This window comes from Scyliorhinus canicula, chromosome 8, assembly GCF_902713615.1.
Source record: "Scyliorhinus canicula chromosome 8, sScyCan1.1, whole genome shotgun sequence".
Taxonomy (NCBI): domain Eukaryota; kingdom Metazoa; phylum Chordata; class Chondrichthyes; order Carcharhiniformes; family Scyliorhinidae; genus Scyliorhinus; species Scyliorhinus canicula.
The window spans coordinates 23,879,584-23,907,073 of record NC_052153.1 but is presented as its reverse complement, the minus strand read 5'-3'; the positions used below and the strand labels follow the sequence as shown (position 1 = coordinate 23,907,073).

The window sequence follows — 27,490 nt, the reverse complement described above, 5'->3', positions numbered from 1 at the left end:
TGAATATAATCCTAACCGGCTTAGTCTCTCCTCTTTTGACAGTCCCGCCATCCCAGGAATCAGCCTGGTAAATGTTCACTGCACTCCCTCCGTCGCAAGAACAACCTTCCTCAGACAAGGGCAGCAAAACGGCACACAATACTCCAGGTGTGGCCCTATACATTTGCAGTGAAACATCCCTATTCCTACACTCAAATCCTCTTGTTTTGAAGGCCAACATACCGTGGAATGATAGAACCTCAACAGTGTAGAAGGAGATCATTCGGCCCATCGGGTGTGCCCCGACCTTTGAAAGAGTACCCTACATAGGCCCGTGCCCGGCCTATCCCTGTAACCCAGTAACCCCATCTAACCTTTTAGACATTAAGGGGCAATTTAGCACAGCCAATCCACCTAACCTTCACATCTTTGGACTGTGGGGAGAAACTGGAGCCCCTGGAGGAAACCCAAGCAGACACAGGGAGAATGTGCAAACTCCACGCCGACAGTCACCCAAAGCCGGAATTGAACTTTGGCCCCTGGAGCTGTGAGGCAGCAGCTCAAACTACCGTGCCACCGTGCCGCCCACCATTTGCCTTCTTTACTGCCTGCTGTACCGGCGCACTTGCTATCAGCAACTGATGCAGGCGGAAACCAAGGTCTCACTGAGTATCCACCTCTCTCAATTTACACCCATTCACAAATCATCTGCCTTCCTATTTTTGTTGCAGAAATGATAACCTCACATTTATCCACATTATACTGCATCTGCCATGCATATGCCCACCCACTCAGCCTGTCCAAATCCCGCTGAAGTATCTCTGTAACCTCCTCACAACTCACCCTCCACCCAATTTTGTATCATCTTCAAAGTTGGAGACAATGCATTTAGTTCCCTCGTCCAAATCATTAATATATAATGTGAACAGTTGGGGTCCCAGCACAGGTTCCTTGCGGTATCCCACTAGTCACTGCCTGCCGATTGGAAAAATGCCCATTTATTCCAACTCTTTGTTTCCAGTCTGCTAACCAGCTTTCTATCCATCTCAAGACACTACCTGCAATCCCATGCATTTTATTTTTATATAATATCCAGCTATGTGAGACCTTGTCGAAAGCCTCCTGAAAGTAAATGAATCAAACCTACCGGTTCTCCCTGCTCAATTTCACGAGTTACATCTCGAAAGAATTCCCATAAATTTGTCCAGACTGATTTCCCTATCATAAATCCCTGCTGATATTGTCTGATTATACTACTGCTTTTAAAACGCTGTGCTATGGAATCCTTGATGATGGACTCTAGCAACTTCCTACTACCGACATTAAGCTCACTGGTCTATAGTTCCAGTTTTATTGACTCTTCAACATCAAGATTTCTGTGACAGCTTTCTCGTAAAGCACCCTGCTCCCAAGAACTGATCATATGGCCATGGCCAAGCTGCCTGGGAGATAAATAATGAAGTGTCAACAAGAAGTTAATTATGGGGGTGAGTAGGTCCCTGGCTGTGGCTCTTGTCTCCAGCAGATTTTGAGTTTTGAGCAATCAGGCTGCACAGCAGGAAAAATCTCTTTCCAGCAGAATTCAGTTAAAACTTTGGGAGGAGATTTGAAGGGGAAAGCCTGCCGGAAGTACGTGGAAAGCCCAAGAGATCTTAAGCATTCTATGAATCTTTGAAACAGTGCTCAAAACAAGTCGTCAACCTTTAAATTTCTGATGTAACTGATCTGACTTTTGAGGATATAAGTGAAATGAGTGCTGAAGTTAAGCAGTCCAGTTTCAAGAAAATTAACTGTGTTCATTGTAATTTTAATATCTTTAACACAACTGACTAGTTAAGATAGAGCGTAATTCACGTTCTTTGATTTTTTTTGTGTACTGAAATTATTTTAATTTAAACAATGTACTTGTAGCTTCATTCTTTTAACGAATATGTGGGTTTTCATAAATGAACACCTTACTGATCTGTACAACAGAACAGCTGTACAGAAAATGTTTCTACTTTACTCTCTGGTGGAAAGCTTCACTGGTTCAGTGAGCAAAATGGGAAGGTCACATGCTGGATCCTCCCCCAAAGGGAAAGTTGCAGATTTGTCCCTTTCACGGACACTCTCCAGCTTCGCCACTGCATAGCAGTCACGTGCAGTAACTTCTCCCCATCCTCGTGAGCCCGGCTTCAATTCCAGTGCCCTCGCTGTAGTTCAGTCGCGTTAAGCTAACTTGTGAATCACCAACCTGGGACATTCTTTGGCTCCATTATGTAATATCACATTTTGCTCGGCATTTATCCTCTGACCTGTAATGGGTTACTCATAGGCTACACACTTAAACAAATGGAAGAATGCATTACTTGTGTGAAAGGGCAACATGAATTATATAAAGTGCATTGTAGAGATGATGCAATTCCTCAAAATAGTGTAGTACCAATAGGCTGTGTTATGGAGTGCTAGGATCATGATTGTCCATACAGTAGATGCTGATCTCGGGCATACCTTCCAGATGAACTAAGGGAGATACACCATAATGTGACCACAAAGGAAAAATGAAGGCTAAGTCAAAGTACTTTGTTCTGACACACCCTTTTTTAAACAATGTGCATTGATATAGACTAGCACCAGGCCATTCATGTGCCTTCTTTTCCAGGGATGATGAGTAACAAGGTGTAATGAAATATCACAAATTGAGAATTAGTTTATAATTTTTTAGATACTTCTTTATTAAACAAGAAACAGTATTCGCTCCAACTTACAGTACACTTGCTGAGTTTTGTCCGTGCCATCAAATTTCTTGCCTGACCCACCCCTGTTCCATCCTAGAGCATCCCAAATTGACAATAAGGATCTCCTAGCCTTAAAATAATAATATTAATACTCTTTACTAGTGTCGCCATTAGGCTCACATTAACACTACAATGAAGTTACTGTGAAAAGCCCCTAGTCACCACACTCCAGCGCCTGTTTGGGTACACTGAGGTAGAATTCATATTGTCAAATTCACCTAGCAGCATGTCTATCGGAAATTGTGGGAGGAAACCGGAGCATCCGGAGGAAACCCACGCAGACACAGGGTGAATGTGCAGGCTCCACACAGACAGTGACCCAAACTGGGAATCGAATCCAGGTCCCTGGCGCTGTGAAGCAACAGTGCTAAATACTGTGCTACTGTGCCGCCCATATGTCGCACTTTGTTGGTGCTCGGTGGGATTGTTCAGTGTTAGGGGTAATCTAGTGTTAATGATCTGTTTATTTCCTCCTTAGTATCCTGCCTTGCCCCATTCTAAAGGCATTGATTCCTTCCTGCAGCAAAGTTACCCTCATCTGTCCAGCTTCAGTGTGTGAACTTTGACAGTGACATGCGGTAGGTCCTTTGACCATAGGAATAGGTGCAGGTGGGCAATGAAAGCAGAGCTGGATCAGATTTGCACGCATGCACTTGCAATATATGGGTCCCTGGGTAGAACATTGCTTGATTTCTCCATCTTCAGCTAAGGTCGTTGAAGTGACCTGTACCACTCTGACTGCGGACCGTACTTGCGATCTTTCCGGTCTATATGTCTGCTACACACTGCCTAACCTGAATGAATCATCGGGGAGCCTTTTATATGTACTTACATAATTACTTCATGGAGTCACGGATAAAAGCCTCTTGCTAGTCTCTGTGGAGCAACAGTGTCACAAAACGTTAAGGTAGACTAGAATCTATTTACCCTGAAGGAAGGAAGGTGGTGTGGAAGAGAAAACAGTGATAAAAAAAAATAGAAAGTACACCCAATTCAACCGTTCAATCCCAGGTTTACTGAATGTCAGATTGGCAGACTGATGTTGAGTATTCTTAGGATTGTTTTAAAATTTGTTAAACCTCATAGCACATGCAGACAGCAACAATAATAACATTTAAAGCGCTAAGCTTTATAAAAGGACCTTTTTTTAAAATCGTGGCTAGAAATGCAATTCAAAGTTTTGGTTAATCCAAACAATACAAGTTTTATTTTGTATGAGGAGGGAATGCTGCTGTGGTACTTGTCTTACATTGAAATTCTCTCAGCCATAATGATGATCAATTAATCATAAAGGTGTTCTGCAAGATGTTTTGTAGCATTGGCACTAACCGAGGCAATTATTCAAGGGCTTATTTGCCCAGAGGATTAGGAGTGCATTTCAGATGCCCACTGGCACCTTCAGTGTGCCTCCGATTTTTCCTCAAGATTCCTAAAGTTAAGGATACCATTTAACGTTTCTGTGTATCCACTGGTCTTTTATGACAGGCTCTGAGGGTAAAACTATGGGCATAAATTTATCTTTTTTTGACCATGTATCAAGTCAGGCAGGAATAGCGACGTGTACCCCACCAGCTGCTGGCTTTTCCTGCCATGTTTTTTGACAAATTGTCCAAAAGAGTCCTGGAGGTGGGTTCCATTACAAAACATTGGTGGGATGGGCTCTGAATTAGCCTGCCCACCCGCATCCTCGGCCTCTCTTTTTAAACGGCGCCTCATTCTAAAAGCAATAGAAATTTACAATAAATACAAATGCCGGTCCCACCCACGGACTCAGGGACCACTCCCCAATGGACTCAGGAACAGCCCCCTCCTCACCCTTTCCATGGACTCTGGACTCCGTTCTCCATGGACACGGGAGTCTCCTCCTTCCCCAATGGAATCTTAACTCCCCTCCCTGGGAACCCCTTTCATCCTAAACACCCCCAATAGAAGATCCCCGAGCAGTGCCAGAGGGCAGTGCCTGGGTACTGCTGGGAACAGTGCCAACTTACTGCTCAGGCTTGATCCTCTTCCCCCTTGGGGCTGTGCACCCCCAGCGGGGCCATCCGGCAGACACATTTTTCCAGACCTGTTGTAAGCACCGCCGATGTGACAACACGCCGGCAGGGAGGGAAATCCTTATAAGGGGAGATAATTCAGTGGGGAAGCCCGCCAAAGATATTTAAATGTGCGGTCATGGGGTTCCTGACCTTACATGGCGGGAACCCTATTACGCTATTGGCAGGGATGGTGGGGGACAATGGCAACGGTAAATCCCAACCCCTCTTCCCTCATGTATTAACAATTTCCTCCGTGTCTTGACACAGGCAATGATGTTTTGAAGTTCAGCTGCACAATGCCAATGCTGTACCATTTGGGAATATCTTTTAGCCCACTCTCATTTGAAATTATGCCATTTCTGCCAATTATTTATTGGCAGAAATGACTGACGACATCTACACAGCGATTCTGGTGCTAAGGAACTAGGTTTTGCGCATTTCGTGTCAACACATTTGTTTGGTTGAGTGAAAATTTCACAGAGTAAAGGGACAAAATACTGAAATGAGGAACTTTGTGGCGTCTGTCACAGAAAACGATACCGCATCAAGTTAGAAAAGGGCGCTGTGGCTCATTATTAGTGGTGCAGCAAATTCACTGTGGGCATTATTAGAACTGAATTGTGATTTTGAGTCCATTGCCACAGCATTGCAGCTGGAGATTTATTTTAATAGGCACCATTGGGAAGATAATGTGGACTAGAGATGTATAGGGTTTAACAAAGTGTCTTCTTGTCCCTATATTTCTTTGTAATTTCCCTCACTGGAGAGGAAATTATCCTCCTCTATATTTATGGTTCGGCTTAATTATTTTCCTTTTGATCTTCAGACGTCAGAGCAGAACAAATTTATTTAGTGGCGTAGCACAATGCCATTAATGTATTTCAGACCATCAATGGCCTGGATAAATGATGGAGCCTCTGGAGGAACTCATAGTCAATGAGTGTGAAACTAGGATTTAATATATTTTTATCCCCATAATGATGAAGGGATTGAATAAGTGGTGCACATTGTGCTTTACGCTGCATTGTATTGTTTTGTTTGTAACTACTGGCTGGGGTTTTACAGCAGCAAGTAATTGCATTGTGTGCGTTTTCATTATGGGAAAGTTGGATTTGTGCCTATACAATAGATTACTCCGTTCAGCAGAGAGGTCACTCCATAATGCCAGTGACCCTGAAAAATTAATAAAGAGGGTTGCCATATTTGTGATTTACTCTGATGTAGTTGTGTACATAATGAAGACTTAAGGACCTGCCACAAATTGTGGCTGTTTGGTCACAAGTAAATGATTTAAAAAGCTGGCGTTGACCTTCTGTTGACTTTAAACTACAGCCTGTTCAAATCCATGTAATTATTTGCAGTGATACAAGAAGGTTATTTAAGGTTGCTGCTGTCCCAAATAAATTCACATTACTTTTACGAGGTCACACGAAGAATGCAAGCGACAAACCGCTGTGGCTTTACAGAGATGGAACATCAGAAGTATAAGTTGTTTATATTACTTCCCAATTGCTTGTTACACTGAGTGGGATCTGAGGCTCGGCTTGTGTTTTCAATAACTATAGAAGCATAGAATTCCTACAGTGCAGAAGGAGACCATTCGGCCCATCGAGTCTGCGCCGACCCTCTGAAAAGAACCTCCTCCCGAGCCCCACTCCCCTGCTCCATCCCTGTAACCCCACCCAACCTGCATGTCTTTGGCCACTTAGGGGCAATCAATCAACCTAACCTGCACATCTTTGGACTATGGGAGGACACTGGAGCACCCGGAAAAAGTGCAAACTCCACACAGTCACTCAAGGCCGGAAATGAACCTGGGTCACTGACACTGAGGCCAAAATACCACCAGTGCTGCAAAATAACCAATGTCGTTCAGTTTCCAACAATACATCTGAATAACCATGATGACATATTTTGCTCTATTTAAGAAATAATATTTTACCAAACTGTCCAGCATTCAGAATGACCAATCAACAAATATTTTCAACATTACTTTTACATACCGGGAAAATATGTTCTACCTTCCAGCACTGGAAATATTGAACAGACGTATATATCATCCGTATCCAACTACAGCTGTAATTCAGTAGTTGACGGTGTTTTGGCTCTTTTGCTGATATAACCATGGATAGGAGAACTGTTGGGCAGACGGTCTGACAATCAAAGATGTCCCCAAAACTTGTCATATTGTAAATAACAGTATTCATAACACTTAAAAAAATTCTCACTGTTGATTGCTTGGAATCAAACCTCACTGCATTTTGCACGTAATCTAGATTATCCTGGACTGCGAGATTCCATTTTCACATGGCACATCCCCTTCAGATAAACAAGTTCAATTCACTCTAAACAGGCAGCAGCAACACTTCCACATCAATTCAACTTGGAGCTGTTCTGAGAGCCTCTTGAATATCTGGAACTGTGAACGGTGTTGCACTGCGTTTTAGTCACCTATACCTCTTTTTAAAATACAGAAATACGAAGACAAAAATGTGTAAGGAAACTTGGGGGTGAAAAGTGCAGTGAAGTAAAAATGCTCTAGAGTTAGCCTTGAGGATGATTACCCAGGGCGCCGTCGAGAATAGCAGGCATCAGAAATAATATTGTCTTTCTCTTTTTCTCCCTCAATCTAGTCAATTGATCCCGGTCAGCAGTTTACATGGGAACATTCAAACATGGAAGTCAACAAACCAAAGAATAGATATGCAAATGTAATTGCATACGACCATTCACGGGTTCTCCTATCTGCAATTGATGGTAAGTGAAGGCTGTTAAAAAAGCACCCTTGTGGAAATCTGAGCTCAGCATCTCCTGGTTAGTAGGCAACACTTTCAAATTAATAAAGCCCACCTCTGACCTCATCCTTTGGGAATGACCCTGGCGATCTCAATCTTGTTCGATTTTACTTTGAGCAGTAATCTGGTGACAGCATTATCTGCCCATTAAGGAGCTCGCTCTAATTCCATTTTCACTGATTTTTCAACTCAGCATGTCCTGTAACAGGCGGACAGTTTGCCTGTTTCACCATTTCACTACCCAAGCAGTGATGGAAAAGAGATACCCTCCTCCCCATGGCATGTTAAAATCTGAGAATTCAAAGAATTTGTGAAATTTCAGCTCTGGTTTGCCTGTTCATTTAAGGCAACCCAGAACCCCACGTTGTTCTGGGGTCTTGAACTACAATGCCAGAATAAGGTTGTGAGATTACTGACAGCCTACTTGTAAAGTGTGAGAAGGTTACAACATTTGAACTTACCTGAGAGATGCACAGGGTTGTACCGAGAAATACCTGAAAGGGTGGCTGTCCGTTCTCAAATAAATTTTGTTCAAACATAAATAAATAAATTGATTGAGAGCTGTTAATTTTGTGATCAGCAGGTAATAGGGAAAGTGCTTTTGCATTTGGCTGACCTGATGATACAGTGCGTTGGAAACTGGTGAGATTCTGAAAATGTGGACTTAACATATTCAGACACTGGGTACAGAATTTGATGGTCACTTAAGATACTCATCATTCCCTCTTCAGTATTCAACCAGCTGCAAATGGAGACAACGCCATTTGGGAAAACTGCCACAAAAACACCTAATGGACATGCCTGGTGGAAGAAAGTCCCTCATTAATGGGCACCATGTTCCCAGCGGTTCAACAGAGGTTCCTCCCAGCGGCAAGGGAGGCACCCACAGAAAGAGACCCCCCCCCCCCCCCCCCCCACCCCGGCCAAAGGAATGCTTCCCTCCTCACTGACCTTCACTCCGAGGCTCCATCAAAAATCTTCATCCTTGGGCCTACTGCAATACCGTTAGTGGCCATGACCCCTAGTGATGCTGACAATACTGGCGAGTCGCCCGCTGACAATACTGGCGAGTCGCCAGCCTTCCGTGGCGACTCTGAGGCAGGACATCCGGACTACAGAAGAAATTCCCCCTGCAGATGCCAGAGACCCCAACTTATTGGATTTAATCCCGATGAGGAGCCCTGAAATGGTAGCGGCGATGTTGCCATGCGTAGCCCCTCCCCACTCCCTCCGTTGTACAATTAAATCCTGCCCTGGGAAGTAAGGAGCAGAGTTCAAACTTTCTCCCATAGAGAAGACAAGTTGGATTGAAGGCGATCAATCACTGCACTCCAGCTGTATTTTGCGGCCAATCATGCCAACCCACTCAGCTGCAGTTAAGTTTTGGCAAACAGCCAATGGAGGATAGAAAATCCTCTGACAACAAAAGTAAACAATAACTATAAGTAAAATGGACTGAGCACTGTGCAGTAAAAATGTATAAAATATAATGTAAGTACATTGGGATGACGAAGCAGTTAGGCTGTACATGTACAATTGCATTGCAGATTGGGTACACACTGCGATCAGAAAATATGTACAATATTTATGCATAGTGTGTATCATTAAACATACCAGCCGTTTCCCAACATTACATTTAAAAGTACGTGGAAGCAAAACTATGGCATATTAAGACAGTTTAGAAGTACTTTTTTTAAATAATCTGTCTGTATGTACAAATAGAATATCTGCATAAAATGAATTTGGTGCACATGGCTAGAAGCTTTAGAGATTTAGTGAGCTTTTTTATATTCACAAATGGACTATTATAACGGAAAACCAGAACATGCTGGAAAGGCACCAAGTCCATCAATGTCAGAAAAGGAAATAGATGTTGAACATTTGGTTCATACCCTTCATCAGAACCTTGTTTGCAGTTTTCCTTTTGCAGAGTGTGCATATATAATTAGAGTTTTGATTGGTTATTGTTTAAAAATTGTACCATTGAATTCAATAACATTGTATTCTGTTCAAAGCTACCAGAATTAATTATAGATAAATTTAACATTTCGGATACGTGTTGCAAATAACTGTTTAATTGCACATTCTCAAGTCATTGTTATTCTGCAAACATTTACAATAAACAAGGCACTCCATTATTGGTACTGAAATCAACTGAAATAGTAATTATATTTGAATTGATTAATCCCTTACATCTCATCCCTGCCCTAAACAGAATGTTCATCACTCTGACAGCCTGAAACAATGTACCTGGACAACCAGAGGAGAAATCCTTGTCAGTTAAGCATGCTCATTAAAATTGAAAATAATAAATTTATTTGGAAGAACTAGATATATTGTACCTGATTTGGGTTAGAATTACAATATCTGGTGCAGTTGCAAAGAATAGACTTCACCCCACTCCTTGCTCAAATGCAAAATTTGAATCAATGTCTTACCTGTAGGAGACACACAAATTAAGACCTTTTAAAATTACGAGATTATTTTTTAAAATATTGATACCTCCACTCCTCATCCCCACGTTAGCCGATATTGTAAATGGTTCCCCCTCTTTTGGTGTTGTCCCTCTCTCATTGCGAATGCTGTCATCACCAATCAAGCACGGTGGCACAGTGGTTAGCACTGCTGCCTCAAGGCCCCGAGGACACGGTCCGATCCCGGCCCCGTTTTACTGTCCGTCTGGAGTTTGCACATTCTCCCCGTGCCTGCGTGGGTCTCACCCCCACAAACCCAAAGATGTGCAGGGCCAGTGGGTTGCTGCTGAATTGGGGGGAAAAAATGAATTGGATACTCTAAATTTATTTGTTTTTAAAATCAACTCTCGACTCACTGTACCGAGAAATTGCCATCCCATCTACAGCCTCCCTTTCCTGTCCAAAGTCTTTGAACATATTGGCACCTCCCAAATTTATTCTATCTTTTCCAAAACTCCAGGCTTTAGAGCCTCCAATCAGCAGACCTGCCCCGCCACAGTTCTGCAACAGCTCATATCAAAGTTAAAAATGGCAGTTTATGTGACTATAACAAAGGTAAATTTGCTCCCCATCTCCTTCTTTATCTATCTTCAGTATTTGACATGATTAACCGCACAGCCTCGATCCAATGACTCTCCATTGTTGTCCAGGTGGAACTGCTCTCGCCCAGTTCCATTCTTATCTATCAGAGTGTAGCCAGAGAATTACTTGCAATGGCTTCTCTTCCCGTTTCTACACCATTGGCATAAACGTCCCTCAAGGATCTATCCTCGAGGCCCTCCTGTGTCTCATCGACTTGATTCCCGTTAGTGCCATCGTCCCAAAACACAGCCTTAGTTTTCACATGTTTGCTGATGAAATCCAGTTCTACCTCAGCTCCATCTCCCTCAGCTCCATCACTATTGCTAAATTATCGTAATAAATCTTACAACACCAGGTTAAAGTCCAACATGTTTGTTTCAAACACTAGCTTTCGGAGCACGACTCCTTCCTCAGGTGAATGAAGAGGTATGTTCCAGAAACATATATACAGACAAATTCAAAGATGCCAGACAATGCTTAGAATGCGAGCATTTGCAGATTATTGAATCTTTACAGATCCAGAGATAGGGGTAACCCCAGGTTAAAGAGGTGTGAATTGTCTCAAGCCAGGACAGTTGGTTGGATTTCGCCAGGCCAAGTGGTGGGGGATGATTGTGATGCGACATGAATCCCAGGTCCCAGTTGAGGCCGCACTCATGTGTGCGGAATTTGGCTATAAGTTTCTGCTCGGCGATTCTGCGTTATCGCGGTCCCGAAGGCCACCTTGGAGAACGCTTACCCGGAGATCAGAGGCTAAATGCCCTTGACTGCTGAAGTGTTCCCCAACTGGAAAGGAACATTCCTGCCTGGTGATTGTCGCGCGATGTCCCGTTCATTCGTTGTCGCAGCATCTGCATGGTCTCGCCAATGTACCACACTTCGGGACATCCTTTCCTGCAGCGTATGAGGTAGACAATGTTGGCCGAGTCGCATGAGTATCTACCGGGTACCTGGTGGGTGGTGTTCTCACGTGTAATGGTGGTATCCATGTCGATGATCTGGCACGTCTTGCAGAGGTTGCCAGGGCAGGGTTGTGTGGTGTCGTGGTCGCTGTTCTTAAGGCTGGGTAGTTTGCTGCAAACAATGGTTTGTTTGAGGTTGCGCGGTTGTTTGAAGGCAAGTAGAGGGGGTGTGGGGATGACCTTGGCAAGATGTTCATTTTCATCGATAACGTGTTGGAGACTGCAAAGAAGATGTCGTAGTTTCTCCACTCCGGGAAAGTACTGGACGACGAAGGATACTCTGTCGGTTGTGTCCTGTGTTTGTCTTCTGAGGAGGTCGGTGCGGTTTTTTTGCTGTGGCGCGTTGGAACTGTCGATTGATGAGTCGAGCGCCATATCCCGTTCGTACAAGGGCATTGGACACAACCTGGACACAACCGATAGAGTACCCTTCGTCGTCCAATACTTTCCCGGAGCGGAGAAACTACGACATCTTCTTCGCAGCCTCCAACACGTCATCGATAAAGAAGAACATCTTGCCAAGGTCATCCCCACACCCCCTCTACTTGCCTTCAAACAACCTTGCACCCTCAAACAAACCATTGTTTGCAGCAAACTACCCAGCCTTCAGAACAGTGACCACGACACCACACAACCCTGCCATGGCAATCTCTGCAAGACGTGCCAGATCATCGACATGGATACCACCATTACACGTGAGAACACCACCTACCAGGTACCCGGTACATACTCGTGCGACTCGGCTAACGTTGTCTACCTCATACGCTGCAGGAAAGGATGTCCTGAAGCGTGGTACATTGGCGAGACCATGCAGACGCTGCGACAACGAATGAACGTACATCGCACGACAATCATCAGGCAGGAATGTTTTCAGTCGGGGAACACATCAGCAGTCAAGGGCATTCAGCCTCTGATCACCGGGTAAGCGTTCTCCAAGGCAGCCTTCAGGACCCGCGACAACGCAGAATCGCTGAGCAGAAATCTACAGCCAAGTTCCGCACACATGAGTACGGCCTCAACCGGACCTTGGATTCATGTCACATTACATTCACCTCCCACCATCTGGCCAGGGCTTGCAAAATCCTACCAACTGTCCTGGCTTGAGACAATCCACACCTCTTTAACCTGGAGATACCCCTATCTCTGGATCTGTAAAGATTCAATTACCTGCAAATGCTCGCATTCTAAGCATTGTCTGGCATCTTTGAATTTGTCTATTTATGTTTCTGGAACATACCTCTTCATTCACCTGAGGAAGGAGCAGTGCTCCGAAAGCTAGTGTTTGAAACAAACAAGTTGGACTTTAACCTGGTGTTGTAAGACTTCTTACTGTGCTCATCCCAGTCCAACGCCGGCATCTCCACATCATGGCTAAATTATAGGACTGTTTATCCAATACCCAGTACAGAATGAAGAGAAATTTCTTCTAATTATCTATTAGGAAGACTCCCTGGAGGGCGCGATTCTCCGCAAATGCGGCGAGTCGTAAAGGCTGCCGTGAAACTGGCCGTGTTTCACGGCAGCCTCCGCGCCCCCTCCCGGGACCCGATTCTTCCCCCCCCCCCCCCCCCCCCCCCCCCGGGGCGACCGTCGCTAAGTCCGCGCGCCAAGCGTCACACCGGCTAACGCGCACAATGACGTCCGCCGCACATGCACGGATTGGACGGCTCCGACCCGCGCATGCGCAGGGCCGTCATCTCCCTTGGCCGCCCCGCGGACTGATCCTGCGGAGGGAGGGAGGAGGTGGAGGGAGAAAGAGTGCGTCCGTTATGGGCACACTGCCCGCGATCGGTGGGCACTGAAAGCCGTGGTACTGCCGTGCCAATCGGGGCCCTGAAAGCCCAGAACGGGCATGTTGTGACCGTTTTTACGACGGCTGCAAGCAGGTGTGTTTGCTGCCGTAAAAACGGCCGTAAAGGCCTGGGGAGAATCGCTGTTTGCCGTAAAAAATGGCGAGCAGCGATTCGTGTCGTGGGGCGGCCGTGGGGGGGGGGGGGATAGCGGGAGGGCATGACAAATGTCGGGGACGCCCTCCCGCTATTCTCCGACCCATCGTGGGCAGCGGAGAATCGCGCCCAGCCTGTCTCTGTAAGCCCCAGGACCCTCTGAGATATCTGCTCCTCTAACTCAGGCGCCTTGAGCATCCTGATTTTGATCGTTCCACCCGTTAGTCGGTGCGACGTCAGTTGGCTAGGCCCGAGCCTCTGGAATACCCTCCCTACACCACTTTGCCTCCCAACCTCATTTTCCTTCTTTAAGATTTTTATACGGTCACAAAGGAGTCGACACCGAATAGTTCAAAGAAACTTAGTTTATTTGCACTCACCTGATGATGGAGCTGCGCTCCGAAAGCTAGTGATTCCAAACAAACCTCCTGGACTTTAAAATGGTGTCGTAAGACTTCTTACTGTGCCCACCCCAGTCCAACACCGACATCTCCACATCATAGTTTATTTACAATAACTATTACTACATCACACTGTAGATCCCAACTGCCTTACCAGTGTCTAACTAGCTGGCTTCATATACCCGACAACCAGATATTGTTTAGAGGTCCCCTGCCCCCTTAGCAGGGGAGCTTGGATTCTGCAATGTTCACATGGAAATTAATTGTTCCCACCCATAAGGTACTTCTGGGCTGTAGCAAAAATGCTCCTTAAACCGTGCCTCTTTGAACAAGTTTTCAGATATCTGGGCCGGGATTCTCCCCTACCCGGCGGGGCGGGGAGTCCCGGCAGGATGGAGTTGCGTGAACCACTCCGGCGTCGGGCCGCCCCAAAGGTGCCGATTTCTCCGCACCTTTAGGGGCCAAGCCCTAACCTCGAGGGGCTAGGCCCGCGCCGGAGTGGTTCCCGTCCCGCTGGCTGGAATGGAAGGCCTTTGGCGGCACGCCAGCTGGGGCCAAAGGGACTTCGCCGGCCAGCGGAAGTCTGCGCCGAAGCGTCAGCGGCTGCTGACATCATCCCCGCGCTTGTGCAGGGGAGGGGTCACTTCCGCGTCCGCCATCGTGAAAGCTATGGCCAACGCTGAAGGAAAAGAGTGCCCCCACGGCACAGGCCCGCCCGCCGATCGGTGGGCCCCGATCGTGGGCTAGGCCACCGTGGGGGCACCCCATGGGGCCAGAGCGCCCTGCGCCTTCCCCCCCCCAAGACCCCAGAGCCAGCCCGCGCCGCCAGTCCCGCCTGTAAGGGAGGTCTTTTGATTCAGGCAGCAGCGGGACTTCATCGCGGGCCGGAGAATTGCCAGGGGCGGGGCGTGATTCCCGCCCCCCCCCGAATCTCTGGTGTCGGAGACTTCGGGAGACGGCGGGGGCAGGATTAACGTTGCCCCCCGGCGATTCTCCGACCCGGCGGGGGGGGTCGGAGAATCCAGCCCCTGATCTCATGGGCGAGATTCTCCGCAAATGCGGCGAATCGTAAAGGCTGCCGTGGGACAGGCCGTGACCCACGGCAGCCTTCACGCCCACTTCCGGGGCCGATTCTCCCCCCCGGGCGGGGCTAGGAGCACGGCCCCGTGCGTCACAGCGGTCGTCAAGGCCGCACGTCAAGCATCACGCCGGCAGACAATGCATGCGCAGTTGCCGTCTGTTCCCTCAGCCGCCCCGCAAGACGTGGCGGCTTGATCTTGCGGGGCGGCGGTCGGTGGGTACCGATCGCGGGCCTATGCCCCCCCTTGGCACGGCCGTGGTACTGCCGTGCCAATCGGCCCCCCAGATGCCCCAAATGGGCATCTGGCGCCCGTTTCACGACGGCAGCGAGCAGGTGTGTTTGCTGCCGTGTTGAAACGGGCATGATGGCCCGGCCGCTCGGCCCATCGGCCTCGGAGAATCGCCGCTCGCTGTAAAAAACGGCGAGCGCCGATTCGTGGCGTGGGTCGGGCATGGGGGGGGGGGTGAATAGCGGGAGTGCGTGAAAAATGTCGGGAGGCCCTCCCGCTATTCTCCCACCCGGCGTGGGGGGCGGTGAATCGCACCCCATGTCTCCTCAACTAGGTGGGTATCATTTTTATTTTCTAACATTCCTGTGAAGCATCTTGGGACATTTTATTATGTTAAAGGTGCCAAATAAATAGAAGTAGTAGTTGTAGTATAAGTGTGAGTAGAGAAAGGCCGTTCCCTCTGTCCAGTATTGACATGTCATTGAGGAGAGCAGTGAAGAAAATTTCTGTTGTGACAAGTTATTAGGAAATGAAATGCAAAGGAATAGTGATGCAGACCCGCCCACCTTTTCTGGGAAAAATAATTGAAAGTGAAGGAAATGCAAGGCAAAGGGAAAGAGTGGAGGAGTAGGATAAATTTTAAATGGGATGGGAAAACCTGGCACAGATGTGATCAACTGATTTACCGCCTTCTGCACTGCAATCATTTGTGGCTTGACTTCCTTTTTTTTTTAATAGCAGCTTATTTGTACATCCCAATTAAGAGTTGTAACTGGACATGAGAAGAAACATGCAGTCCAGCATATTTCTTATGACCAGTACCATGAAGTATAAATTAGATATGTATTCACAAATAGTTACACTTCTGTAATGATGTACTTTTGGAGACTTCTTTAGTAGAACAGGGTTTTATTTACAAGGCAGCGAGCTACATGAGCTGCATTCTAACAGCTAGTCCATGGGCAGCACGGTAGCATAGTGGTTAGCACAATTGCTTCACAGCTCCAGGGTCCCAGGTTCGATTCCCGGCTGGGTCACTGTCTGTGCGGAGTCTGCACATTCTCCCTGTGTGTGCGTGGGTTTCCTCCGGGTGCTCCGGTTTCCTCCCACAGTCCAAAGATGTGCAGGTTAGGTGTATTGGCCATGCTAAATTGCCCTTAGTGTTGGTTGAGTGGGGTTATTGGGATATGGGGATAGGGTGCTCTTTCCAAGAGCCGGTGCAGACTCGATTGGCCGAATGGCCTCCTTCTGCACTGTAAATTCTATGTATGTAAAGTACCTCTACCCTGGGACAAACCCTTTCCCGGAAAGATTCTACACACTAGTCTTGATTGGATGTTCAGACCACGTGACCCTTACTCAGTTGTGTTACTCTTAAAGGAACAATCACCACTTTCCTCCCCCCATAACTCTTTTTTACAGTCCTCATTAACCAATTTACTTTGTCTAATTCTGACGATACATTATATACGTAAGTTGGACAATCATAAATCAAATCTTTTCAAAGGGTTTTCTGTTTCTAGTAGAGCAGCACAATACTGTAGTCTGAGATTCTCCGACAGGATCTGTCGTAATGCTATCTCTTCTGGCACAGGCAATTCATCACTATTCTCCTCCACGGAGACATCAGTTTTGTCCATAAAAGGTCAATCAGGTGCTCATGGGCTCAAACACATTTCTTGATGGCAACACTAACTGCTGGAGCGGCTCGCTACTCCTGAAGTAGTCCATGTGTTCATGAATCTACTTGATATGAAAGGAGTTCGGCCTCAGAGATAGTAATCCCTGAGATCCTACTTGATCCACGACAAAGGTTTCTCACGTGTACAGCTTCAGCTACCCTAAATAGCCGTGCTGCGATATGCAGATTGTGGCTTGTTTTCTGATTTCCTTGGCTGGTCTCCACCTTCCCTGTTAAATTTGGAAACACGAACCTCGGTCTCGTTCTGAGATGATGGTTTGTTAGCAGTTCTGCTGGTGGAACTCCCGTTGTTGCAGGTGGAGTGGTATGGTAGCTTGGCAGCTCAGAAGGAATCGTGAAATGTTGGTCTCACAGGCTCCTCCTGACATTTTCTTTAGGCCAAACCTGAAAGTTTGGACCGCTCTCTTAGCTAGTCTGTTTGATGCTGGGTGGTAAGGCACAGTACTAATCTGTTTACTGCTGTTGAAACTGGTGAAGTTTGGAAATTCAGCACTTGCGAATACAGTTCCATTGTTCGATACCATGACTTCAGTAATACATGAGTTGAAACGCATTGGCATAATCTTTCAATGATGTTGGTGACGTTACCTCAAAAATGTCCATCCATTTAGAGCAGGGGTGGGCAAACTACGACCCGCGGGCCGCATGCGGCCCGCCAAAGGTCTTTATGCGGCCCACCAAGTCATTAAAAAAATAAAAATAATTTTTTTTAAAACATTTTTTTTTTAATTTTTAATTTTTTTTTAAAGGTTAATGTTGGGTTACTTACTGGTATAGGGTGGATACGTTGACTTGAGTAGGGTGATCATTGCTCGGCACAACGTCGAGGGCCGAAGGGCCTGTTCTGTGCTGTACTGTTCTATGTTCTATATGAGGCGCCCAGAATCATAACCGGGTGAAGTAATTATTTTACTTAATATACTATGTGGCCCTTTAAAATTGTGAATTTCTGAATGTGGCCCTTGCACGGAAAAATTTGCCCACCCCTGATTTAGAGTGTGCATCAATCACGAGTAGAAACATTGCGCCCAGGAATGGATCAACATAATCAAAATGGATTCCTATCTATAGCCGGCAAGCCATTCCCAAGGGTGTAATGTAGCTATCACGGGCAACCGTTTTGCAGTTGGCACTGTTGACAGTGCTTGACTAACTTCTCGATATCTGCATCAATGCCAGGCCACCACACAAATCCTGGCAAGCATCCTCATCTTAGAGATGCCAGGATGAGTGCCGTATAATTCAGCTAGGAGCAGGTGTCTGCCTGGTACAGGAATGACTGACTATTCTCGCTTCACAGAGTATGATGCCAATCTGATAACTCAATTCCTTTTTTGCAAGTAAAGATAGGTTTAATTTCCTCACAACTGGCTCATTTACCCATCATATCTATTCTCACTTTGGGCAGAAGTGGAGTTTTTTTTGAGAAACATTTTATTCAGGCATTTATAATTTTACAATAACAACAGTATAAATATAAACATAGTGCAAAGACCACCTCCCTCCCTCACAAGTCCCGCCTCTTCTAAACAATAATCTAACTCCCTCCCCTCCCCGACACCTCTGCTGACAGTTAATTTTCTCCAAAGAAGTCGACAAACGGCTGCCACCTACGGAAGTACCTTAGCATACACCCTCTGAGGGCGAACTTTATTTTCTTCAGTCTGAGAAAGTAAGCCATGTCACTAAGCCAGATCTCTGAATTCTGGGCCTTCGAGTCCCTCCATGCTAAAAATATCAGTTTCCGGGCTACCAAGGAGGTAAAGGCCAAGTCGTCAGCCTCTCTCACCACCAGGAGCTTCCGACACTCCGAAAATCGCCGTCTCCAGACTCGGCACCGCCCTTGTTTTTAACACCGTGGACATGTGTGGAGCCAGAGGAAATGGGCGCGGTACTAAATGAATACTTTGCATCAGTATTCACCAAAGAGAAGGAATTGGTGGATGTTGAGTCTGTAGAAGGGTGTGTAGATAACCTGGGTCACATTGAGATCCAAAAAGAAGAGGTGTTGGGCGTCTTGCAAAATATTCCGGTGGATAAGTCCCCAGGGCCTGATGGGATCTACCCCAGAATACTGAAGGAGGCAAAAGAGAAAATTGCTGAGGCCTTGACAGAAATCTTAGGATCTTCTGTCTTCAGGTGATGTCCCGGAGGACTGGAGAATAGCCAATGTTGTTCCTTTGTTTAAGAAGGGTAGGAAGGATAATCCAGGGAACTACAGGTCGGTGAGCCTTACATCAGTGGTAGGGAAAGTACTGGAAATAATTCTTTGAGACAGGATCTACTCCAGTTTGAAAGCAAGCAGATGTATTAGTGAGAGGCAGCACGGTTTTGTGAAGGGGAGGTCATGTCTCACTAACTTGATAGAATTTTTCGAGGAGGTCACAAAGATGAGTGATGCACGCAGGGCAGTGGATGTTGTCTATGTGGACTTCAGTAAGGCCTTTGACAAGGTCCCTCATGGTAGACTGGTACAAAAGGTGAAGTCACACAGGATCAGAGGTGAGCTGGCAAGATGGATACAGAACTGGCTAGGTCATAGAAGGTAGAAGGCAGAGAGTAGCAATGGAAGCGTGCTTTTCTGATTGGAGGGCTGTGACTAGTGTTCCGCAGGGATCAGTGCTGGGACCGTTGCTGTTCGTGGTATAAACAAATGATTTGGAGGAAAATGTAACTGGTCTGATTAGTAAGTTTGCGGACGACACAAAGGTTGGTGGAATTGAGGATAGCGATGAGGACTGTCAGAGGATACAGCAGGATTTAGATTGTTGGAGACATGGGTGGAGAGATGGCAGATGGAGTTTAATCCGGACAAATCTGAGGTAATGCATTTTGGAAGGTTTAATACAGGTAGGGAATATACGGTGAATGGTAGAACCCTCAAGTGTATTTGCAGTCAGAGAGATCTAGGTGTACAGGTCCACAGGTCGCTGAAAGGGGAAACACAGGTAGAGAAGGTAGTCAAGAAGGCATACGGCATGCTTACCTTCATTGGCCGGGGCATTGAGTGTAAAAATTGGCAAGTCATGTTACAGCTGTACAGAACCTTAGTTAGGCCACACTTGGAGTATAGTGATCAATTCTGGTCGCCACACTCCCAGAAGGATGTGGAGGCTTTAGAGAGGGTGCAGAAGAGAGTTACCAGGATGTTGCTTGGTTATGGAGGGCATTAGCTATGAGGAGCGGTTGAATAAACTCGGTTTGTTCTCTCTAGAACGACGGAGGTTGAGGGGCGACCTGATAGAGATCTTTAAAATTATGAGGGGCATAGACAGAGTGGATATTCAGAGGCTTTTCCCCAGGGTAGAGGGGTCAATTATTAGGGGGCATCGGTTTAAGGTGCGAGGGGCAAGGTTTAGAGGAGATGTACGAGACAAGTTTTTTTACACAGAGGGTAGTGGTGTCTGGAACACGCTGCTGGAGGAGGTGGTGGAAGCAGGGACAATAGTGACGTTTAAGGGGCATCTTGACAATACATGAATAGGATGGGAATAGAGGGATACGGACCCCGGAAGTGGAGAAGATTTTAGTTCAGATGGGCAGCATGGTGAGCGCAGGCTTGGAGGGCCGAAGGGCCTGTTCCTGTGCTGTACTTTTCTTTGTTCTTTTTGTTCTTTGACATCTGTAAAACCCAACCAAAATCCCTTAGGCTTCAGACATGCCCACAACATATGGACATGGTTTGCTGGCCCTCCCGCACACCTGTCCTCTGACCCTAAAAACCTGCTCATCCGGACGACCGTCATGTGTGCCCGGTGAACGACCTTAAACTGAATCAGGCTGAGCCTGGCACATGATGAGGACATGTTGACTCTGCTTAAAGCATCCACCCAAAGACCTGCCTCTATCTCCCCCCCAGCTCGTCTTCCCATTTGCGCTTTAAGCCCTCTGTCTGCGCTTCCTCCGACTCCATAAATATCCCAAACCTTCCCTTTCCCACCGCCATTCTGGAAACCACCCTGTCCTGTATCCCCCGTGGTGGTAAGAGCGGAAAGGTCGAAACTTGCCTTCGCATAAAATCCCGTACCTGCCGATATCTGAATCCATTTCCTGCTGGCAGTTCAAATTACTCCTCTAAATCCTTCAAACAGGGGAACTTCCATCTATGAACAGATCCCCTATCCTCTCAATCCCTGCTCTCTGCCATCTCCGAAACCCCCCCATCCAACCTTCCCGGTACAAACTGATGGCTATTGCCGATTGGAGCGCAGACCGTTGCTCCCTCCACTCTCAAATCCTTCCTCCATTGCCCCCAGACTCTCAGGGCTGCCACTACCACCCGGCTTGTGGAGTACTGGGCTGGCGAGAACGGTAGAGGTGCTGCTACCAATGCCGCAAACTTGTGTCCTTGCATGATGCTGCCTCTACTCGCTCCCACACCGACCGGCTTCCCCGATTCCCATACCGGCCTCCCTGAACAGGCGCCGGAATGTGGCGACCAGGGGCTTTTCACAGTAACTTCATCGAAGCCTACTTGTGACAATAAGCACTTCTTATTATTGTTATTACTATTATGGAGGGTAAACATTTCCGGAGAATGTCTGTGAGCAATAGCAGAGTGAGGGAAATAGAATGAGAGTGAGTGTGAATGCTGTCTATTGAGGTGGAGAGTTAAGTAGCAAGCAGGAACGGAAGGATTAGGGCTGGAGTTCTCTGGTCATCGGGATTCACGTTTCCCACTGGCAGCGCACCCCAGCCAGCGGGTTTCCCGGTGGCATGTGTTGGTTACACTGGGATCCCATTGACAAGAGGCGGGAAGGTCGACTCCCGGCGCCAGCGAACAGATAGCAACTGAGAAGAACGGGGCTGGGGGACCGGAGAATCCGCCGTAGGTGTGAAAAGAAAGATGTGTCAGTAAGAGGAGCACTGTGCAGGAGGCTGCTTTAGATGGGGGACAGTGCTGGGTACCAGCTGAGAGTCGCCTGACACTCCCTTTGCTGTACCTCACCACATCCAGTTCCAGCGCGCCACGTTATATATAACTACAGTCAGCCTGCAGCAGTTTCCTTCTTCCCACTGGTATATTGAGTGCTTCACTCGGTGCTACCCGTCCTGGCGAATCCTGCAGGGCCACTTTAAGTATGAATGCTTCAGCATTTGATTAAATATGCCCCCCCCCCCCCCCCCCTCCCCCCCTGTCTGTGCGAAGTCTGGCTGTTTCTCCCCGTGTCGGCGTGTGTTTCCTCCGGGTGCTCCGGTTTCTTCCCACCGTCTAAAGATGTGCAGGTTAGATGGATTAGCCATGATAAATTACCCTTAGTATCCAAAAAGGTTAGATGGGGTTACTGGGTCGCGGGGATAGGGTGGAGGTGTGGGCTTGGGTGGGGTGCTCTTTCCGAGGGACGGTGCAGACCTGATGGGCCAAATGGCCTCCTTCTGCACTGCAAATTATATAATTCTGTTCCTTGATTTGTCGGTGAACCCGGAGGGGAGATGGTATTGCTGTGGCTGGCAGCAAAGAGCCCCAGGAAAGCTCACCAACGAGCCAAATGGGCTGTCAACACACAAATATTAACCATTTGGACAGGTAATCCCTGTTGAATGTTTCTACCCCTTGAGTCAATAATGGTCTCATGGCCATGGGATGCGCTATGAATTGTCTCGGCACAGTATTTGCAGAATTGTTTTCCACATTCATCGTTCAACATCAAGGCATGGCTATATATTTGACAGCTGCTTTTGCAGGGCTGCTAGTTCCGTTTTGAAAATGTGACTTCCAGCTTTCGTGAGTTTAATTTCTCTCAGGGTAATGATTACATTTGTCCCTGAATCAGAATGAATTGACTTATGCATCATTGTGATTTCACTTACAGTGTTTAAGATTCGGGATAATCGATTCAGTTACATGAGATTAAGCTACTGCCTGAAACCTGCAGAGGCTGACGAGCGTTTTTCTATGTTTAATTGTGTTTTGCTGCATTGCGCGAGGCACTTCACGTGCCTGGTGAGAATCACAGACATGGGAAACTGGGCCCAGTAACAGTTAGGTCTGCATTCAAGCTGTCAGATTCAACCGATTTCTAATCTTTATGCAGTAAATATGTGGTCTGGGCTGGAAGTCTACAGGAAAATCTTCCACTTAATGTGCAACAGTTACAGGCTGGGATTGGAAAAAAATAAACGGTGGCTCGGAACTGCTGATATGAGTTATTTTCAAGATTGTCAGATTAACCATTTTACGGGCACATTTATGTGAATATGGGCATTTAGGCAGCACATTGTGTGCAAGTGCAGAGAGGTTTCAACATCACACTACAGTGAAGTTACTTTGATTTGCTGATGTGGAGCAACATGACAGAGGTTGTTTGGCTAAACGTCTGCCAGGGAGTGATTGAGGGATAAAATACTCTATCCAAGTGAAGTTTGCGATTTCGACCAGTTTTCTGAACCTCCTTCAACACATGCGATTCATTTAAAATGTTAAAATAGAGTTGGCCTGCTGCGTTGCTCCTATTTTTAAAAGTCCCATGAGCAGATTGTGGAGTTCTGAGAATGTAATTTAACTTACACGCACAGATCTCTAATTCCCCAAATTAGAGTGCAGTGTGGGCTGTCCTCACTGACCACTTGCAACATTCTCAAATTAGTACCTACCATCATCCCTGAGACCAAGGATAGAGTTGCTGCATTACTCACTAAAAATATGAACCAAATGTCAGTTTTCTCGTCAAATTATACTCTTTGACAAACAATTCTCAGGGGTGGAGTGGGAATGGAAAAATACTTAAGTATGTGATTGCAGAAGTATTATCACAAACCGCTAACTGCTTTTTTTGGATAGCAAGAGTGGGAATGACAACATAATTAGATTTGTACATGTCTGACAGCTTTGTTTTCGGAGTAAAGTTGGGATGGAACAGACCTATTTTTCTATTGCAGATTGTATTAGGTGGGGGTGTGATTCTCCGCCCGCGTTGCACCCAGCGCACATCCTGCTACGTCAGGGAAATAGTGGGGGAGCCCCTACATGGGGCTTGTGTTGGGCTCCGACCAATGTCAGAAGCTCCTGGTCCGCTACACCTGACAAAATGTGGTTCCCGCCCTCGCTGGGCGTGAACCATATGAGCATATTTAAATATGCTTTGTCAGTTTACAACTGGATTCTCTCAGCTCCAGGCAATCTCTCCCCCCCCCCCCCCCCCCCCCCCCCCCCCCCAGCCCCACCAGCACAGCGTGGGATCAATGGGAATCACTACTAGTTCCGCCACTGGAGACCAGGTATGACCCTAAGAGGGGGGATCAGAGGCCATTGGAAACCCTGGGTGGTCAGGAACATGGCAGGCTTGTCGCCCCCGCAGTGCTATCCTGGCACTGCCAAGGATGCCAGGGCAGTGGCAGGTTGGCAATGCCAAGGGTGGGGCATTGGTGATCCCACAGAAGGGTGCCACTCACCCTCGGTGGGTGGGAACGCTGGTCCTGCCCATTGGAGGGGGCCTGATGCCTGCGAGGGTGGGATGTCAGAAGGGAGACCCAGTGGGAGGGTTCCCGATGCCAACGATCATTGAGGGTGGAGTAGAGAGGTTTGATGCCGGCGAGGATGGTGGAGGTGGGTTGCACTGAAGACCAGGGGCCGGTTCCCCTCAGCCAACGCCAGGCCGGAGAATCGCCCACCGATTGGCGGGCCGGCCTCTCGGGCTGTGGACCTCCTTGGCTCCACGTCGGCCCCTGTAGCCCTACGTCATGTTGTGTCAAGGCCGGTGCGGAGATGGAAGCCACCGTGCATGCGTGCAATCATGCTGGTCGCAGAGCATGCGCGGACACACGGCGCCTATTTGACACCGGTATCAGCAGCTGGAGTGGCGTGGGTCGCTCCAGTGCCATGCTGGCCTACTGAGGGGCTCGGAATCGCTGCGCCTGAGAATCTGTTGACGGCATCATGAAACACGACGGCATTTATGACAGTGTCAACGCTTAGCCTCAGGATCAGAAAATCCCGCCCCAGATGCCAGCAATGTGGAGGGGGTCCTTTCTTGTCACTTTGAGATTGGGGCAGCCTTTAAACATGATGCCTCGATCTCTTTGAAACCAAGCTTCCTAGCATGTTTAGGCCCCACCCCTCTCTGTGCTGGTGCAAATTTTGCCCCTTCCAAAAAGAATTCCAACCACCAGGTGCCAATCGCACCTCGTGACCCTTCGGGGACTACACAGAGAAATATCCTGGGAGAATTCAGCCCTAGGATTTAAAATATTCAGTATATAAATGGATTTCCATTGTAACATTGTACAATGAACACATTATTATACCTGGCAATCTCAGGTTTATTTCAGACTCCGCAGTGTTGAAATATTGAAATAGCATTGTGTTGATATTCAATGCAATTGAAAATAAGTCATGGAAAATTCACATTTAACAAGTTGCCATACCATTGAATATTGTGTTCAAATTTACACGAGGTATATTAGAAAGATAAACCTGAAGGCAGTTTGATTTTGTGACCTGCTGAGGGAATGAAAATTGTAAAATGCTTCAGAGATTGTTGATCCTAGATTAGAGGAATGGAACCAGAAATGCATAAGAGCTAAATATTGAGCTCTACCTCGTATATAATAGGCTATACAGAATGGGTTCAGCAGGAGTGATTGTACCGAGGACAGATGTCTCAGAACGTTGACCATCGTGGTTATTAAGAACAAAGGGGGAAATTGTATTTTGATGCCAGTGGGAAAACCCATGGGCTGGATTCTCCATCGGTGGGATCTTCCGTTTTGCCGGCAGTGCACTCACGCCCACGGATTTCCCAAAGGCGTGGGGGTGCCCATAATGGGAAACCCCATTGGCCGGCTGCCGGGATGGAGGATCCCGCTACCGGCAGGGCAGCATGGTAGCATTGTGGTTAGCACAATTGCTTTACAGCTCCAGGGTCGCAGGTTCAATTCCTGGCTTGGGTCACTGTCTGTGCGGAGTCTGCAGATTCTCCATGTGTCGGCGTGGGTTTCCTCCGGGTGCTCCGGTTTCCTCCCACAGTCCAATAATATACAGGTTAGGTGGATTGGCCGTGCTAAATTGCCCTTAGTGTCCAAAATTGCCCTTAGTGTTAGGTGAGGTTACTGGGCTATGGGGATAGGGTGAAGGTGTGGGCTTGGGTAGGGTGCTCTTTCCAAGAGCCAGTGCAGACTCAATGGGCCGAATGGCCTCCTTCTGCACTGTAAATTCTATGAAATTCTATGAAATACGGGCAGCGGGATGGAGAATCCTGCCCGATGACTTTTATACAACCTCAGTTGGAAACCTTTGAAGTCATTTTCACATCAGTCAATTTCATTCACAATTTTAAGTATTGAAGATAGTGGGTGGGATTCTCCGACCCATCGCCGGGTTGGAGAATCGCCGGGGGGAGGGCAGTGTGAATCCCGCCCCCGCCGGCTGCCGAATTCTCTGGCGCCAGAGATTTGGCGGGGGCGGGAAGCGACTGCAACGGTCGGCGGGCTCCCCCCCGGTGATTCTCTGACCCGCGATTGGCCAAAGTCCCGCCCGTTTTATGCCGGTCCTGCCGATGTAAATTTGAGTTGGTCCCTTGGGACCTGGCGGCACGGGTGGTCTCCGGGGTCCTCGGGAAGGGTGGGAGGGCGGGTCGATCTGTGCCCCCACAGTGGCCTGGCCCGCTGTCGGGGCCCACCGATCCGTGGGCGGGCCTGTGCTGTGGGGGCACTCTATTCCTATGCGCCAGCCGTGTAAGCCTCCGCAATGGCCGGCGCGAACCCCACCCCCCCCCCCCCCCTTCCACGCCAGCCGGCGGGGTGCAAACCACTCCGGCGCCTTCCTAGCCGCTGAAGGTGCAGAGGATTCCGCACCTTTGGGGCGGCCCGACGCCAGAGTGGTTCCTGCCACTCCACTGCGCCGTTTCTGCCCGCCCCGCCAATTCCAGGAGAATCCCGGCCAGTGTGTCTGGCTAGGAGTCTCAGTGCTTTGAACTGGATTGTTTACATTGAAGTTCACACTCCATTGCCTGCTAAAAACATTGCGATGACAGCTCGCTGAAGCCTTAAAGAGATGAATCCGATTGTCTATTTCTAAAGCTCTGCAGGGATCCATTAAGTCAGGACAGCAGCTGTTTCTGGAACCGCAATTATTTAATGAGTCTTCCACTTTGTTCGCGATTGTTTCCTAGAAAGTGAAGGGGCAACCCCCACAGCTATTCTTGCCTCAATAGGCAATGAAGTTGACTGTGTGAAAACTACTTCAAATGTTTCCACTAAGTTAAAGGCATAACTTTCACCTGCATCTCACAGACTGTTAAACTTTGCATACTGACAGTTTTTAAAGGGTTTAGGGATACAGATGAGCACATTTTCACTTTATTATTGGAAAACGATACCTTTTACAAACTGAGTGAATGTCTACTGGGTTTTAAAGGTTGCAGATGAGGAGAGCAGCTAAAAGACCCCATCCCATGGACGATCCTCGGCCTGAGCCCCTCCAGCTCAGCACTAACGTCCCTGTCCCCCACCTTAATGAAGGATCCCCCTCGGCATCGTGGAGGCAACTGTTGAGAGGGTACTTACCACCTTGCCACCCCCGGACT

The 27,490-nt window shown here is 47.6% G+C and overlaps 1 protein-coding gene across 48 annotated transcripts in view; it reads left to right on the top strand.

Moving 5' to 3' along the window:
• LOC119970160 (receptor-type tyrosine-protein phosphatase delta) overlaps positions 1–27,490 on the top strand; it is a 2,903,826-nt gene that overhangs the window by 2,815,910 nt on the left and 60,426 nt on the right. For all 48 annotated transcript variants that reach the window (XM_038804286.1, XM_038804284.1, XM_038804281.1 and 45 more), the window contains one exon: positions 7,429–7,552. In XM_038804286.1, the coding sequence (XP_038660214.1) occupies positions 7,429–7,552 (124 nt within the window). The remainder of the gene's footprint in view (positions 1–7,428; positions 7,553–27,490) is intronic.